The sequence below is a fragment of the Argentina anserina genome, chromosome 5, assembly GCF_933775445.1.
Source record: "Argentina anserina chromosome 5, drPotAnse1.1, whole genome shotgun sequence".
Taxonomy (NCBI): domain Eukaryota; kingdom Viridiplantae; phylum Streptophyta; class Magnoliopsida; order Rosales; family Rosaceae; genus Argentina; species Argentina anserina.
This window is the reverse complement of record NC_065876.1, coordinates 15688860-15704464: the sequence shown is the minus strand read 5'-3', so window position 1 is coordinate 15704464 and position 15605 is coordinate 15688860. Positions and strand designations below refer to the sequence as shown.

Genomic DNA, 15605 nt, shown 5'->3' with positions numbered 1-15605 from the left:
ACATAGAGTTATATCAAATGGGGGAAAAATATTGGCAATTGTTGCGGGGCCTTCAGGATTGTAAAGAGATAGAAGGTGGTTGAAATAGTTTTGGGTTTGAATGTTATTGAAAGTATTCACGTAGCAGTTGTAAGTGCTATGGCTTTCATAGATTGTCAAAAATTAATTAGGGGAAAGTGTGCAAAGCATAAACATTAATTGCAAGTTGACACATCAATGAGCCTATAGTCTACCAGATCTCATCTAAGAAGAAGAATGGTGGTGGTATAAGGGTTACAAATATTTAAGGATTTGCGACCGCAATAGAGAGTGAAGTTGTATTTGCCTAGAGATTTAGAATGAACTATCAGATTAAAGTAGCATAGACATGGAGCACCTTATATCACGGTGTATTGTAGTTGCCGCATTTTTTTTCCTATGACCGGCGGGAACATCATTCTAACTATATTTGGAAAAGATGTCAAACCCCGCCTATTATTGCCCTTCTCAATGCTTAATCAATTGTATTTCAATTTTGAGCATTTTCATGCACTCATGTCATGACAAATGGCTTGTTCATTTTGACTAATGTCACATGACGGTTATATCAAATAGATAATGGAATATACTTATTAATTTAAATTGAGAGTTCGAGGAGTGACTAGTCATATTTGAAAGTTTAAGGAATAAACTACTGACACCCTCAAAGTATGAGGACTAAGTTCAAAAAAGGAAAATTAGTGTACAATCCATACTACTCAATTTTACATCAGACTCTTCTTGTTGTAGTCATCATATTCATGTTACTGAGTTTTTTCTTCTAAATTCTCCAATAAGTGCACTTTAGACCTTTCATTTATATTATTAATAGCTCAAACATACATTTTCAACCAAAATGGACGTGAAATTACTTTCATAACTTCATTTTAGTAAGGAATATTGGAAGGACATTTTACTAAATGAAATATAAATATAAAACAGTAAAATACAAAAGAAGTTGTTAACTACCCACTACTCTCATCTATCTCTAACCTTAACCGAATAACTATTTTTATTTAGAGAAAACAGTATAATTGCTGATATTTATTAATCACATTTACTGATGTGAACCCAAGTTTAATTTGGAGTGTAACGTGAACCCAAGTTTTCAGCTTTTGAAGGAGGGTGGAGATGGTTGAGTTGAGGGAAGAGGGAGAAAAATAGAGAAGTAATGCATTTAGTGTGTAATGTGCTAGCACCTTATATAAGGTGGTGTGTGAAAATTTAAGCTAAATTGAAAAATGTTTAATTGATCGGGTGATTCCAACCCTTTTGATTAAACATTATTAACCAGCTTGATCGGATTACTTACCAACTAAACCATTTTTTTTTAATATTTTTTAGCAACAATTGACAAAGGGCCATGCTCTCCTAATAATCCTAATGAGGGCAAGGGAGCCCATCATCTTGTAAAATGGGAGACGATGTCGACTATGAGGTCCACTATAACTTTGCAGCTTTAGAGTTTAACTAGTTACAAACTAAAGTATAAATCTAAGTTCCTATCTAAGTTTTATGCCTATCTAGGGAATTTTTTGGAGGGTGTGTGTGTGTATTCACTGTTTTCAAGAGAACATGACACCTCATGCTCAATCATGTATGCGTTGTTAACCTGTAGGCGACACCATATAAGCTTTCCCAAAGTCATAAGAAGATAGAAGACAAAGAACTAAACAACCACCAAATGGCCAACTAATGTAATAAGTTTCTTTAAAAAGACAAAAACAACATAACCACAAAAAATAGTACAAGTCGAAAGAAGAAAAACAGTATCAGCAGTTGAGAATACTCATAATAGAAACAAAGTAGGCATAATACTCAGACTAGAAATAAGAATATGTTTTCAATAGAGAAGAGTGACAAGTTTACCAATACATCAAAAGGAAAGGGACATAAATAGAACATTTGGTAAAATCAATCATATGAAATAATGATATCATAACTTAATGAAGTCCAACTCAACTATGGGTGATGATGGAGTATGGCGTTTCTAAATCTTGGACTAAGCTGTTTTGTTTTAGGATTAACGATGTCGCGGTTGAAATACATGTCTTCTATACAGATAGTAGCATAGTTTTTTTAGAGATGTGGGAAATCATATGTATTTCCTAGGAGCCCTGAGGGTGGATGAGTTAGTGAGATATAAGTCGTCTAGACAATGATGTTGCAAATTGTAGTGGTTGATATATTTTTGAGGGGGGGGGGGGGGGAGGGGGTCGTGACATGATGACATATGATGAGACTCTCCTTTGGCTTAATGATCATATTGGTGAAGAAGAAAATTCTAATAGATTTAGAACTCAACTCGGGGCCTCTATAAGAAGGAATGTGCATGAATAATTGTTGTCATTCAAATTCAAGTTAGTAATTGTTGTTTCAATCCTTACTCCATGATTAGAAGATGTATTGATTGCCTTTATTTTTTTTTTTGCTTACTGAATTGGTTGCCTCGATCAATAGATGTATGCACAATGTTGATCCGAATTCATAGTAGTTGTACAAAGTTTATTAATTAAAGACCACATTAGAACATTTCCAACAACTCCTCTATATCCAAAAAATCACTATTATAGAAGAAAAATACTATATTTTGGCTCCAACAGCTCCTCTAAAGCATCCTCTATAATAGAGAATTTTGAAAACAATCTCTAAACTTTATTACTTGCCTTTTAAACTCTCTCGCTCTTATTGTTCCTAAAAAGGAAAAACGTTAATAAAGTCAAATATTAATATTATTTAATTAGAACAAATATATAACATTCCCTTATTTTTTTTAGATATTTATTAAATTATGCAGGAATGCATTTAATTTTGTCGAATAATATAGAGGAGCTGTTGAAGTTTGTGACTTTTTTTATAAAGATTTTGTGATATCATCCTTTATAATTGAAAAATTTTACATGAGCTGTTGGAGATGCTCTTAGTACCTATATTTTGGTCATCATTGATAGGAATGGTAGCTCTACATATTCTTATGAAATATTATTGGATGTTCAAGATGCTTTTATGGTAACAACTCTACAGATTCATATAAATTCTTATGAAATATTATAGAATCTGTTGCTATTTAAGTTCCAAACTACTAATACAGAGCAATTTGAAACCGTCAATTGTGGCTCATCACACCACCTATTATAAATCTGAGTTGCCACTTTCATTTCCTCCCAAGTGTCAACAACACAAAAGCTTCTCACTTGATCTTGCCGTGACTTAATCTTGCATATTATTCACGTTTTCACTTTTTTTTTTGCACTTACATGGAAATTTTCTAATTTAGCACTCTTTATCTTACCTAATACATGTAAGTGCTCCTTAGATCCTGCATATTAGCTAATTTTTCTTATTATTTTCTGGAAAACATAAATCTCTTTGCTAGTTGAGTAACTTGATTAAATGAGTTGTTCTCCAAATACCAGACATGATCAACTTATCAATATTTATTTTTTACATTAAACAAATTATATATACTTTCAAGTTTTATCTCAACAATTCTCGATATTTACTGTGAAAAAAACTAGCTTATAATATGTATCTAAATACATGTATATATATATATATATATAGTTTCTATCCAGAGTGAAGCTTCACTCTGAAATTACAGAGTGAAGCTTCACTCTGAAATTACAGAGTGAAGTTCCAATTTTGGCACACTTTTCGGTCAAATGTTTTCACCATAAGTGATTAAATATTTAGGTATGCTATTCAAGATCATCTCTACAAAATTTCATCTAATTCGGACATCGTTAAGGTATTGAAATTAGATTAAATCAATGAATGAATTAAAACTGTTCAATGTGAACCGTTCGTGTAAATCTCAATTTTAAAAGCTCAAACCATTGTCAAATTGGATGAAACTTTGTACAGATGATCTTGAATACCATACATAAATATTGAATCGCTTACGGTGAAAAATTTTGACTGAAAAGTGTGGCAAAATTGGAACTTCACTCTGTAATTTCAGAGTGAAGTTTCATCTGAATAGAAACTATATATATATATATATATATATATATTGATGAACATGTTTTACGCTCTTCAAAAACTGATGGATATCATATCCTATGAGCATCCCCAACCAATAAGACATATATTTCATATCATCACAACGGCTAAAATTGACTCTAAAATTTCAGTCCTATTGAAGAGTCATACACATGTCGAATTGACTTACAAGCCTTTATTGTCAAATTTGATATGATGAATAGATAATGCCTTTTATCGTTTATAAGTTTCCTCTCTCTCTGCTGTAAATCACAAAATAATTCCAAAATCACTTGGTTTTAGCACTTAGGTTGGAGTGAATTATCCCGTCTTAGCCTCTTAGGTGTTAATAAATCAGAGCAGCCCTAGGCCTAGTCAACACTCCATTTTCAGCGATCAACTCTAAATTGACTTAGGGATTCCTGCAAAACATTTTCGTTGTAATCTTTGGCTCTGAAACCGTTTGTCATCTTGATACTCCATCGCTTCTCGTTTCCCTATTAGCATCATTGCACCATTGCAAGCCTTCAATGACTTAACACCTTCCGGCAGAGTTGGCGAAGTTTAAGTTGTCAATCATTGGCCCTACTAAACCAATCTCATAGAGCATTGCCGCCACTATCTTGTTTGGAACTCCTCCTCCGTGATAAAAAAAAAGGCCAGATTGCCCTCACCTCCCTGACACTTTTTGTAAAACAGATCCACCATCGCAACTTTAGAGACTGAAAACTTGAACTGACGCCTTAGAAAAATTGCCTAGGAACATCCATGTGCACATAAACCTTTTACACCGTGTCTTTTTGTTGCGTCGAAGAATGATCAACTCGATCGAACTGACCCAGCTCATGTCCAACCCGAGTCACCGCCTTCTTGCTCCACATCGTGATCGACAATCCCATCACCACCACCCAAACATCAAATAGATGCAAAGGTGTCGCAAGAAAGGATGAGATACCGTTATAATATGAAAGCAAGAGCATGCAATTTTTGTAGAACCAAGGTACACCAGTAAGAACCTGTTTGTTTACCTCCATCTCATAAAATTTGAAAAAAAAAGTCTCCTTCCTTTTGCCTGATCAAAATAACTTTCTTCAGCAAAACCCAAACCTTGGAGAGTGTAGTAGACAATGATGACAAAGCCACCGAGTTCTTAGAGAGCAGTTGACCATGAAGGTAGTGAAATTCATCATGGATATCGTCTTCACTGTCTAGCAATCTCACGCAAACTTCCTCCCACAACATCGGAGGCACTGCCAGCATCGAATCTCATGGTCTATGACGGCTAGAGGATAACCCTAGCAGAGCAAGCTGCAAGTATGTAAAACTCATAATACTTCCTTTTTGTTCCGGGAGAATTACTATTCTATCATTGTGTGTGTCTTAGCCTAATAGGTTTCCTGTTAGGAGATAGATTAGCATCTCCGTAATAGATTAGGACTCCGAATCCTACGGGATTGTGGTTTTGTAATGCCTATATATAGGCCCCCATATCATTCAATAATACACAATTATTTCATACTAAAACACGTTATCAGCACGTTGCTCTAAAACCCTGAACTTTTAGAGCCCTAGAAATTTTTTCTCTTCTCCACCGCCGGCCACCGTCGTCTCCGGCCTCCGACATCTTCCCGTCGACGTTCCTCGTCGGCGCAGCCCCTGCTCGCCGTCGCTGCAGCCCCCCCTGCTGCTACCTCTGCAGCCCCGCGCGCAGCCCTGCTGCCCCCGCATGCAGCCAGCCCCGCACGCAGATTCTGCCCTGCGGCCCCTGCTGCCCTGCAGCCCCTGCGACCCCCCCTGCTGCCCCTGCACGCAGCCTCCGCAGCCCCGCAGGGTATCCTCCGCATTCGCTCCGCAAAAACATCTTTTTGCCCCGAAAAACCCCGCATCAGAGGATTCAAAATTGCTCATCCCGCATATATACGCAATGAACGCGAACAGCACAAGCAAACTCTTCGCTCAAGAGAAGCTACTCCCGTCTTCTCTACCATTTTGGGCCTTTAAACTATTTCTATTTTTTCCTTTTTATTTTCCTATTGCTTATTAAATCATTTATTTGCACGTTTTTGTTTTCTAACTATGTTTCACGTGCTTGCATAGGAAAAGTGATCACTCGTCGTACTACGGTGATGACATTCATGCCGAGATGGACGATACTTTTGTCATCTACATATGATTTTGATCGTATCCTCCCAAGATTTTTATGTCATCGGACGAAGATCGAAAAGGAATTCATCAAGCAACTTCATGCATGACAATCGATTTGCAGTGCAATTTAATTATATGCGGTCTATTTGGCAGACCAACAAGTATGTTTTTCTTAAAGTTGCTGCTTTTGAAGATATATATATATATATAAATTATCGGGCGCTATTAGCCCTTTTTCATGTCTTCTTTTCCGGCCTTTCTTATAACGCCGATGAGACCAAAGAGGGATATGATTCCCCTCTTGGTCGACGTTTTTCGTGTGACGGTCCTGGACGAGTCACGTTATTATTTAAAAGGAAGATATCGATTTCGTGTGGTCGCCTGAGTGCACCGCTGTTTTGGGTGCGATCATGAGAATCGCCGATATGCATCGATTATTTTGTGACCATATACATCACAACCCTTCTAATTCCGGTTACATACTTGAATATTTCGATTATTCGAAACCTATACAACCCTCGTTTCTTATGGATGCGTCGACATGGCAACTGTTATTTGAATGTTTGAGTTTTCTTAAACTCATGTCTATAAACGATAATCCCAAGGTCTACGTACTCATTTATTTGAGTTGATTCATTACTCTGATGCAGCACTATTTGCTGACAAAAGATCCCAAAAATAAAGAATTCTATGGGACACACTTAAAGTGATTTAATGAACGTCTATGACGTTGTATTATCAGAGTTGACCTTGATGCATATTCCACATCCAAGAAACGCATGCCATTTTTAGCACCTGTATCTATTTTTCGAGGAAATTTTGGAGATGGAAACGTAACATTCTTCCATTCTCAAGTAAGCACATTTTTGAGCCTCAGGCTAAGGCTCCACCCAATCAGATATGCAAGATTTTGTTGCTACAGACTTTTGATTAGTCAATCTATTTTGACTATGTCTTCTGCTTACTATTTTTCAAGTATGACGTTGGCATTGCCCTGATTATTGCTCGACTTTAGCTTAAGTCGTCTATTGGAATTGGAAGCTTGTTTATGTTGTATTAAATATTGGCATATTCTATAAAATCTCTCGTATTTCTTGTTTACAAGATTGACTCGTGAGAATTTTATTTGCCTTAGCTTAGCATGCATGGTCAACGTTGCAACTCACGTGGTTTTTAAATTGGCCGCTTTTGGGTTACATGGGACCCCAATAGCACTACATTGTGATTTTGGACTTTGAAATTTGGAAAACGGACCTCGGAACGTCAAAATTGACGTCGTTTTTCCCGGTTACTCTTCCGGCGTTTCCAGAACGTTTTTTGACGTTTTACCGGCATATTCGCCGCCTTCCGGCCATATTCCGGCGTTTCCGGCACCGCCATCCGGTTCCGGACGGCATTCCCTGTCGGACCTGAAGTTATGGCCTCCATACCGGCCAGGTCCGGCCACTGCCGGCCGGATTTCCGGCAATCGGTGCCGCCGGCTTCCGACGAGTTTTTCCGTCGTTTCTCGTCATGTTTTCCGCATATTTCAGCAGTTCTTGCTGTCACGTTTTCCCAGTCCAAATTTCACCCGGTTTTGAGTTAATTTGACATGGTTTTCCGGTTAATTTTCCGGTTTTCTCCAAGTCGTTTCATAGCTCAAATGATTTTATTATTATTGGTGACCACCCGCACCAAATGGAAGGTTTTCCACCATAATTGTTTGGTATTCAACTGCTCCAATACCATGTTTTTCCAACTCTTGAGTTGAAGAATGTAGTTCTATTGCCATGTGATACATTCGATGGGATTGCCATTTGTTTCAATCCCCTTTCTTACAATATCCTACGGCGTATTGTGTAGAGAAGTTCACCGCGTTGTTGACTCTCTTAATCTTCATTTTGAGAATGTCCCGCCGTGAAATCGAGTGTCTTGCTAATTGCGTAACCACCCACACTGTCCTACGGCGCAGGTAGTTGTTTTACGGATCTCGTGTGGAGATTGTGTTGTATATATTCGTGCCTTGCTAAGTTTTAAAGGCCATTCATGCCAATGATGGATTTTCATCTTGATATTTGTGTTAAGAATGGAGAGGAATAAATCTGTCAGATTTCATTGACAGTATCTTTTTCAAGCTTCGACAGTAGCTTTGTTAGCCTGCAGACATCGTTTTGCTTGCCTGCAGCAGTAGCTTTATGTAACTCAAGATTTTTTGAATCATGGGTTCGGTTTTACTGTCTTCTCGGTTTTGACATGATCGTTTTTTGGTCATTTTGAACAAGATATGATGATTCGAGTTCTTTGAAATTCACATTATCATCTATTTTTCATGTTCACGAAGCGATTGGAGGACCACCTCACCCATGCTCCACACGGTGAGGCCGAGCCTATCCGTGCCATGCACGGTGAGGCCGAGCCTGCCTATTTCAGCGGCTCCATGGCATTAAGGCCGTCGGTGGCGGCATCCCCTCCTTCACAGGAGCTTGTGATGCCTCTTGTGTCTTCTAATGCCTCCATGACAATCTCTGATGCCAATCGCTCATTTTGCAAAGCTTGTTTTTTTGCTAGATTTCAAGGAAGTCCTTATTTGCTAAGGCTCCAACCGAGAACATTTCATTCTTACAAAGTATTTAAGGTGACATTAGTGGACCCTATCCAACCGAATACGGACATTTTTCGGTATTTTTATGGTATAGGTTAAGAGCATCGACGCGTTGGTCACACGTCGCTTTGCTTTCCACAAGAAACGCTGCATTCGCTAAAGTTTTTAGCTATGATCATCATACTAAGGGCTCACCACCCTTCCCATCCTCTCAAATCTATTTGATTGGATACCGTTGGAGAGTTCACCTCCACGACTTTGATGATTTCGTTTTGCATATCTACTGGGATCGTCGTTGAACATAGTATTCCTCATGTTCATTCACTGCACGATCTAGCAGAGCTCAGACTTGGTTATGGGTACTAACCTGCCGATTTTTGCATGGAGATATGTAATGATGTTGCATGCAGCGACACTTATTCGTTTTAGACCCACAACTTGCCAAGCGTTTAGTGCGTACCAAATGGTTACTGGATACGATCCCAATGTTCTTTTCCTTAAACGCCTATTTGGTTAAAGTTGTTTATGTGCCTCTATTGTAGTTATCTCAATGGGTCTACTTGAAACGATTAAGTATTCTGGTTGGTTATGATTTATGAATCACCAACACTTGTCCGCTATTTCCAATCTACAACCGTTGAGCTCTATCCTGCGATATTAGCAGACGGTCACTTTGATGAGACATACTTCCCGTCGTTAGGGGGAGATATGGAATGCTCCCATTCTGGTTTTAACGCCAGGAATTGACGTGGTGTGGCACTATGTCTCATTAAGATCTCGCACTACTCAAAGTGAGTAAATGTGCAACGCATTATCGACCTCCAGAAAGTCAAAAATTCGATGCTCAATGACTTTACCGATATTGCGAAAGTGACGAGATCGCACATAAATGCTGTGATGTGCCGGTAAGGTTGGAACTCTCAGAATATGAGAGAATTTCATATGACCTGGTCCTAGCACCGTTGGCACCATCCCTGACAGTGGGAAGGAAGCCGGCGATGGCACCATCATACGCTGTGGTGTTGTCAGCGCCCGTGGCATTGCACCACAAAACAAGGGCGGCAAACGCAAAGATGGACTAATAAGGGTCATAGCTTCGGTCTTGGCTCCTGCCTAGATGAGGGGGAGACCATTATTCTCGAGAATCAAATCTAGAAAGAAGCGAAGTGCGTAGGCACAAGTATTTCGCCCATCATCAAGAGATATCCTCTAAACATGTGTATCAACTAAGTTTCTGTGGGACGCTACAGACTCATTTTGTTGATGTTAGAGAAGAATAGAACTCTCACGAATTGATCGTATACAGCGCGCGCGTGTGTTTAATGTATTGATCTCCCATGATTGATAATGTATTCGCTTATGCTCTTATTCCGTTGTAAAGCATCAACGATGAGCAACTTGACCGAAGTGGAAAGAATCAATACAGGCTGAACTAGACTTGTTATGTTGGTCGTTGTTCGTAAGTGTAATGAGAAAGATGAAGTCATGCGATATACGCAGGACTTATGGCGCAAAGATTGTCTCATTATCCTAGTATTGAGTACGATGAGTTATATTCTCTCGTTATGGACATAATTGCTTTCCGCTACTTGATCAGTAGTAGTGTCCATGAAAACTGATTTGCAGCATATGATAGTGGTCATAGAATATCTGTAACGGGATCTTGACGCAGATATGAGAGTGCCCGAGGGACTTTAAATGCCTCCAGACCACGGAGAGCTTATGTAATCAGATTGCGACGTTCGAGAGAACGTAGTACAATCGGTTGCAAGAACTCATACCCATATGTGTTCATATGAAGCTAATTCTTGATTCTCTATTCCGTCTAAGTATAGATGATGAAGAGATTCAATGAGCTATACATTCCTACATGTTAGTGTTGTTGGGACACTATTGCTTTCATTATGACGTGATTAACTATGCGCCTATGCATTGTCATTGGACTTGCATTGCTTCTTTGACACGGGTTTAGTTCTACACTTAGTGAACCAACACAAATCATATCCACACCAACGCCGCCAGCAGCTCCAGCAACATCAACGTACGCCTTGGTGTAGCAGTCGACACTGATAGCGTAGAGGATGCGTACGGTTCTGTCTTGGACCAAAATCAGTCCTTCATTGGTCCATTCCCCCATTCTTTTCGCGAAAGACACATTAAATGTGACAAATCAGAATCTGTCCAGTTTCGTAGGTCAACTTCAACGAGACCTACAGGACAGCTCGCTCGATGAAATATGGTGAAATTGGTACCGTTGGAAAGGTCCATGTGTCTACTTTCCAGGGACACCAATCATTCGTTCATAGCTATCATATTGAGTGAGTTATGACCGTTTTAGGAAAGTAGGACAGTCCTGTCCGGAAATTTGCAAGTCAGTCAACTTCGACAGAGCATTGTGAACTGCTCCGATCGGATGAGGTTGTGAACCTTATGTCACTGGAAATCCACGGGTGTCTACTTTTCAGAACATTTTACGGTTCGCTGATACCTATTTTGACGAAGAAGTTATGGCCGTTTAAGTGAGTGAAGGTCATTCTACCCGAGAATCTGATTTTCATTGCAAACTCTTGTTTTGAGTTGTTATGCAATCTTGTTTCCTAAGATCTAAGTTTGGCTAAGTATAGCATGTATGATCTAAGGATGTGTGGCTAGATTAATGATTAATCATTGGCCCAAGACTACGTTTGAGAAGCATGTAATGAACGTTGTATACGTTGTTCTTTGTACTCCATGATTAATGCACTAATCAGGGGGAGTTGTTTTTTAGACTTCAGGGGGAGTCTACCTCACATGATGCTATCAAATGTAGACGGTGCGTTGTGCTCTTTTTCCCTTCGATCAAGCTTTTGTTTTTACCCAAAAGGTTTTTATTTTGCTTGACAAGGTTTTTACCGAGGCAACGATGTGTGCACCATGCAACCTAGGCATGCGACACAAGGGGGAGTGTTCCGGGAGAATTACTATTCTACCCTTGTGTGTGTCTTAGCCTAATAGGTTTCCTGTTAGGAAATAGATTAGCATCTCCGTAATAGATTAGGACTCCGAATCCTACAGGATTGTGGTTTTGTAATGCCTATATATAGGCCCCCATATCATTCAATAATACACAATTATTTCATACTGAAACACTTTTGTATTATTTTATTTCGTTTTTTGAAATGAGAAAAATGAGAACTATTCGTATAATCGAAACAAGTTGGTCCTCGTCCGAACAGGCGCTCCGGTAGAATTGTAGAATTTATGAGAGTCTCAAAGTTCAAACCATCCTAATTTTCCCAGTACATTATATGAGTGACAGTATGTCTATAATTTCCAAATAATAAAACCTAAACCCATCCATCCTTATTTTCCGAAAATAAGAAAAAGAAAAAACAGAAGAAGCCAGTTCCAACTTCCAACTTCAAGTCTTGACTGACAGCTTCGCTTCACTCTTGTCTCTCCTCTTCTCCTTCTACACAATGAAACCTCACTTCCCTTCCTCTCCCCTCCTTTCCCTCCGTCGCCTCTCCCTCTTAAACCCCAAACCCCTCTCCACCCAACCACCATCGCCGCCGCCGCAAACCCATCTTCCTCCACAACCCGCCGTCCCAACCCAAACCCAATTCCTCGACACTCTCCTGTCCCACAATTCCGACCCCAGCTCTGCTCTACACCTCTTCAAAACCAACCCTGCTTTTCTCACAGCCGCCGACACCGTCGCCGTGATGCTTTACATTTTGATGGACGTCCCCGAGGTTAGCGGACGTGCCATAACGTTGCTCAACAACTTCGTCTCCGACCCTTCTCCGGCGGTGTTCGTCGATGTCTTGGTCGACTGCGCAAAGAGGTTTGAGTTTGATACTTTCGTGTTTTCAGTTACTTGTTGCATAGCTATGTTAGAGTTAATCGGCTATCGCTTGCTTGAATAGAATGGTGAAGATTGGGGTGTTAGCTAGTGTGGAACATATGATGAACATTGTGTTGACTGCGTTGGTTAGGTGGAACATGTTTGAGGAAGCAATGGAGTTTTATGGGGGGATGGTTGGGAGGGGAGTTGGGGGTAATTATGCCACTTTACATATCATGATGCGTGCTTGTTTGAAGGAGGGGAAGCCGGAGGAGGCCGTGGAGTATTTTCGCGAGGCAAGGGGGAGTGGCATTTCAGCAGATGCGGCGCTGTATGATGTGGCAATTGGGGCTGTTTGTAAGAGTGGTGACTCGCGTTTGGGGTTGGTGTTGTTGGATGAGATGAGAGAGATGGGTTTGGTTCCTTCTGGGAGGAGTTATGCTGATGTGATTAGGGCTTGTGTGAAGCAGGGGGATATGGTAGAGGCGCTGAGGCGCAAGGATGAGATGGTGAGGTGTGGAGTATCGATTGATGGGCATGTTGCTACGAGCTTGATGAGGGGCTGGTGCACACTAGGGAATGTGGATGCTGCTTTGGATTTGTTTAAGATGATTAAGGAGGATAGAATTGTTCCTCACAGAAGCACATATGCAATTCTTATAGGAGGCTGCTGTAAGAATGGGAACATGGAAAAGGCATATGAGTTTTACACTGAAATGAAACAGATGGGTGTTCTGCCTGATATCTACACTGTAAATGATTTGGTATGTGGGTTTTTGAAATGTCGGTCACCTGAAGATGCGTCTAAGTTGGTTGACGAGGCAGTTGACTACGGTATTGCAAATGTCTTCTTGTATAATAGTTTCTTAGCATGGCTTTGTAGAGAAGGTAAGTAAGTGAAGCGCGTAGTTTATGGGATAAGATGATGTGTAATGGTGTGGCGCCTAGTGTGGTTTCCTACAACAACATGATAAATGGCTATTGCAGAATAGGGGATATGAATAGTGCAAATAGTGAATTTTTGGAGATGACACAAAGGGGTTTGGAACCTAGTGTTTATACTTACTCTATATTGATTCATGGGTATTTCAGGAAAGGTGATGATGAATGTGCCTTTAATGTCTTTGATGATATGGTGGATGCAAAGAAAATCCCCACAGACTACACAATTAACATTGTCATTGATGGCTTGTGCAAAGTTGACCAGACATCTGTAGCAAGTAATCTTCTGAAGATTTTTGTTGAGAAGGGCTTTGTCCCTGGATATATGACTTATAATAGTATTATTCATGGGTTTACTAAGGAGGGTGCCATGGATTCTGAACTGGTCGTTTACAGAGAAATGTGTGAAGCTGGAGTCACACCAACTGTTTTCACTTACACCAGCCTTATGAGTGGTTTATGCAAAAGCAATAAAATAGATCTTGCTTTAGAAATGTCTCATGAGATGAAAAGTAAGGGTGTGAAGTTGGATGTAACGGCATACTCTGTTCTGATAGATGGGTTTTGCAAAAGGCGAGACATGAAAAGTGCCTGCAAACTTTTCTCGGAACTTCTGGAAGTTGGTTTATCTCCAAATATAGCTGTTTATACCCCCATGATAAGTGGATTTGTTGGTGTAAATAACATGGAAGAAGCTCTTGGGCTAAGTGAGAAAATGCTAAATGAAGGCATTCCATGTGATGTGAAAACATACACTGCATTAATCGATGGACTGTTAAGAAAGGGTGATATTCAATCTGCATCAGATCTTTACTCAGAGATGCTTTTGCTTTTGGATGGAATTGTCCCTGATATCATAACATATACAGTTATAATAAATGGTCTATGTAGCAAACGACAATTGGAGAAGGCACACAAAATCTTGGAACACATGAATATTAGGCAAATGACTGCTAGTGTTCATATATATACTACTTTGATTCTTGGATACTTCAAGGAGGGAAAGTTGCAAGAGTCGTTTAGGTTGCATGATGAGATGCTTGACAAAGGCCTCGTACCTGATGACCTTACTTGTGATATTCTTATAAATGGAAAATTCAAAGGCACAAATACTCTTCTGAGGTCTGCATGTGCCTAGATTCTGGATGGTTATTGTTTGACCATGCTTCCACCTTTCATTTGCACATTGGGTGAGAAATGTACCATGACCTCGAATGCTCATCAAGTCTGTTTTGCATCTCCTTAGGAAAGATCATCCGTGCTTGAATTTGATGGTTGTAAGTTAGCAAGTGGAATCATTAAATTTTCATTAAGAGGAAATTCAATAGAATCTGCAATCTGAACTTGCTACCATCCCGTTCATCTATCACAGATTCACAATGCTGCTGTAAATTGGATGGTGATACAGCTCAAAGGTACAAAAGCTTATATATAATTCCTTCAGTTTGATATAGTTCATCGTGTTATGATTCACAGCTGTTGCACATATTGAGTTCGTTTTCTTAACACCTATAATGCTTTGCATTTTGCAGTTGAGATTGTTGAATTGTGCATAATATGTGATACTTATAGTTTAAATTTTGTGGTGTTTCTGAACTGATCCTGAGTACCTGATTAATACAACAAGGGCGTAGCAAGGGGTGGTGGTTGGGCAGGATTAATTGATCCCTTTGACAAATTTCAATTTTCTGATGTTTCTGCATTTCACATAGCTTGTAAAGCCCTTATCCAAATCCTGTGACTTTCAATTATTTATATGTTTATTTTTTGGTAATTGATCCACGGTCCAATTGATTTTAAGTCATAAACCTAAGGAAACGCCATAAAACTATCATTTATTGTCTGCGACCGAAATTCAGTTCTTTTGTACATAAAGTAGTAAGCTATTTTCATTGTATTTTAAAATTTCTATATATCTGTTTAATGTTTATCAATGACATTGCAACCAGAAATGATGTTGATGAACCATGAATCAAGTTATTGAAATCCCTTGCTCGGCTTAGCATGTAGCTTGCTGCAATTCTGGACTATAAAGTAAAAACAAACAAGCCTTTTTCTGTTATAAGAAAGTCCTAAAGAATTGTCCTTGTATTAAAAAAAAACTCAGTTTGG

General features: G+C 39.3%; 1 protein-coding gene across 1 annotated transcript; it reads left to right on the top strand.

Moving 5' to 3' along the window:
* The first annotated feature begins 12174 nt into the window (after window positions 1–12174).
* LOC126794469 (pentatricopeptide repeat-containing protein At3g54980, mitochondrial-like) lies at window positions 12175–15299 on the top strand. The gene is given in 5 exon segments (XM_050521199.1): window positions 12175–12565; window positions 12568–12606; window positions 12609–13442; window positions 13445–14908; window positions 15026–15299. Coding segments are annotated over 4 exon segments (2442 nt in total). The 5' UTR covers window positions 12175–12183; the 3' UTR covers window positions 14632–14908; window positions 15026–15299.
* The last annotated feature ends 306 nt before the right edge of the window (window positions 15300–15605 follow it).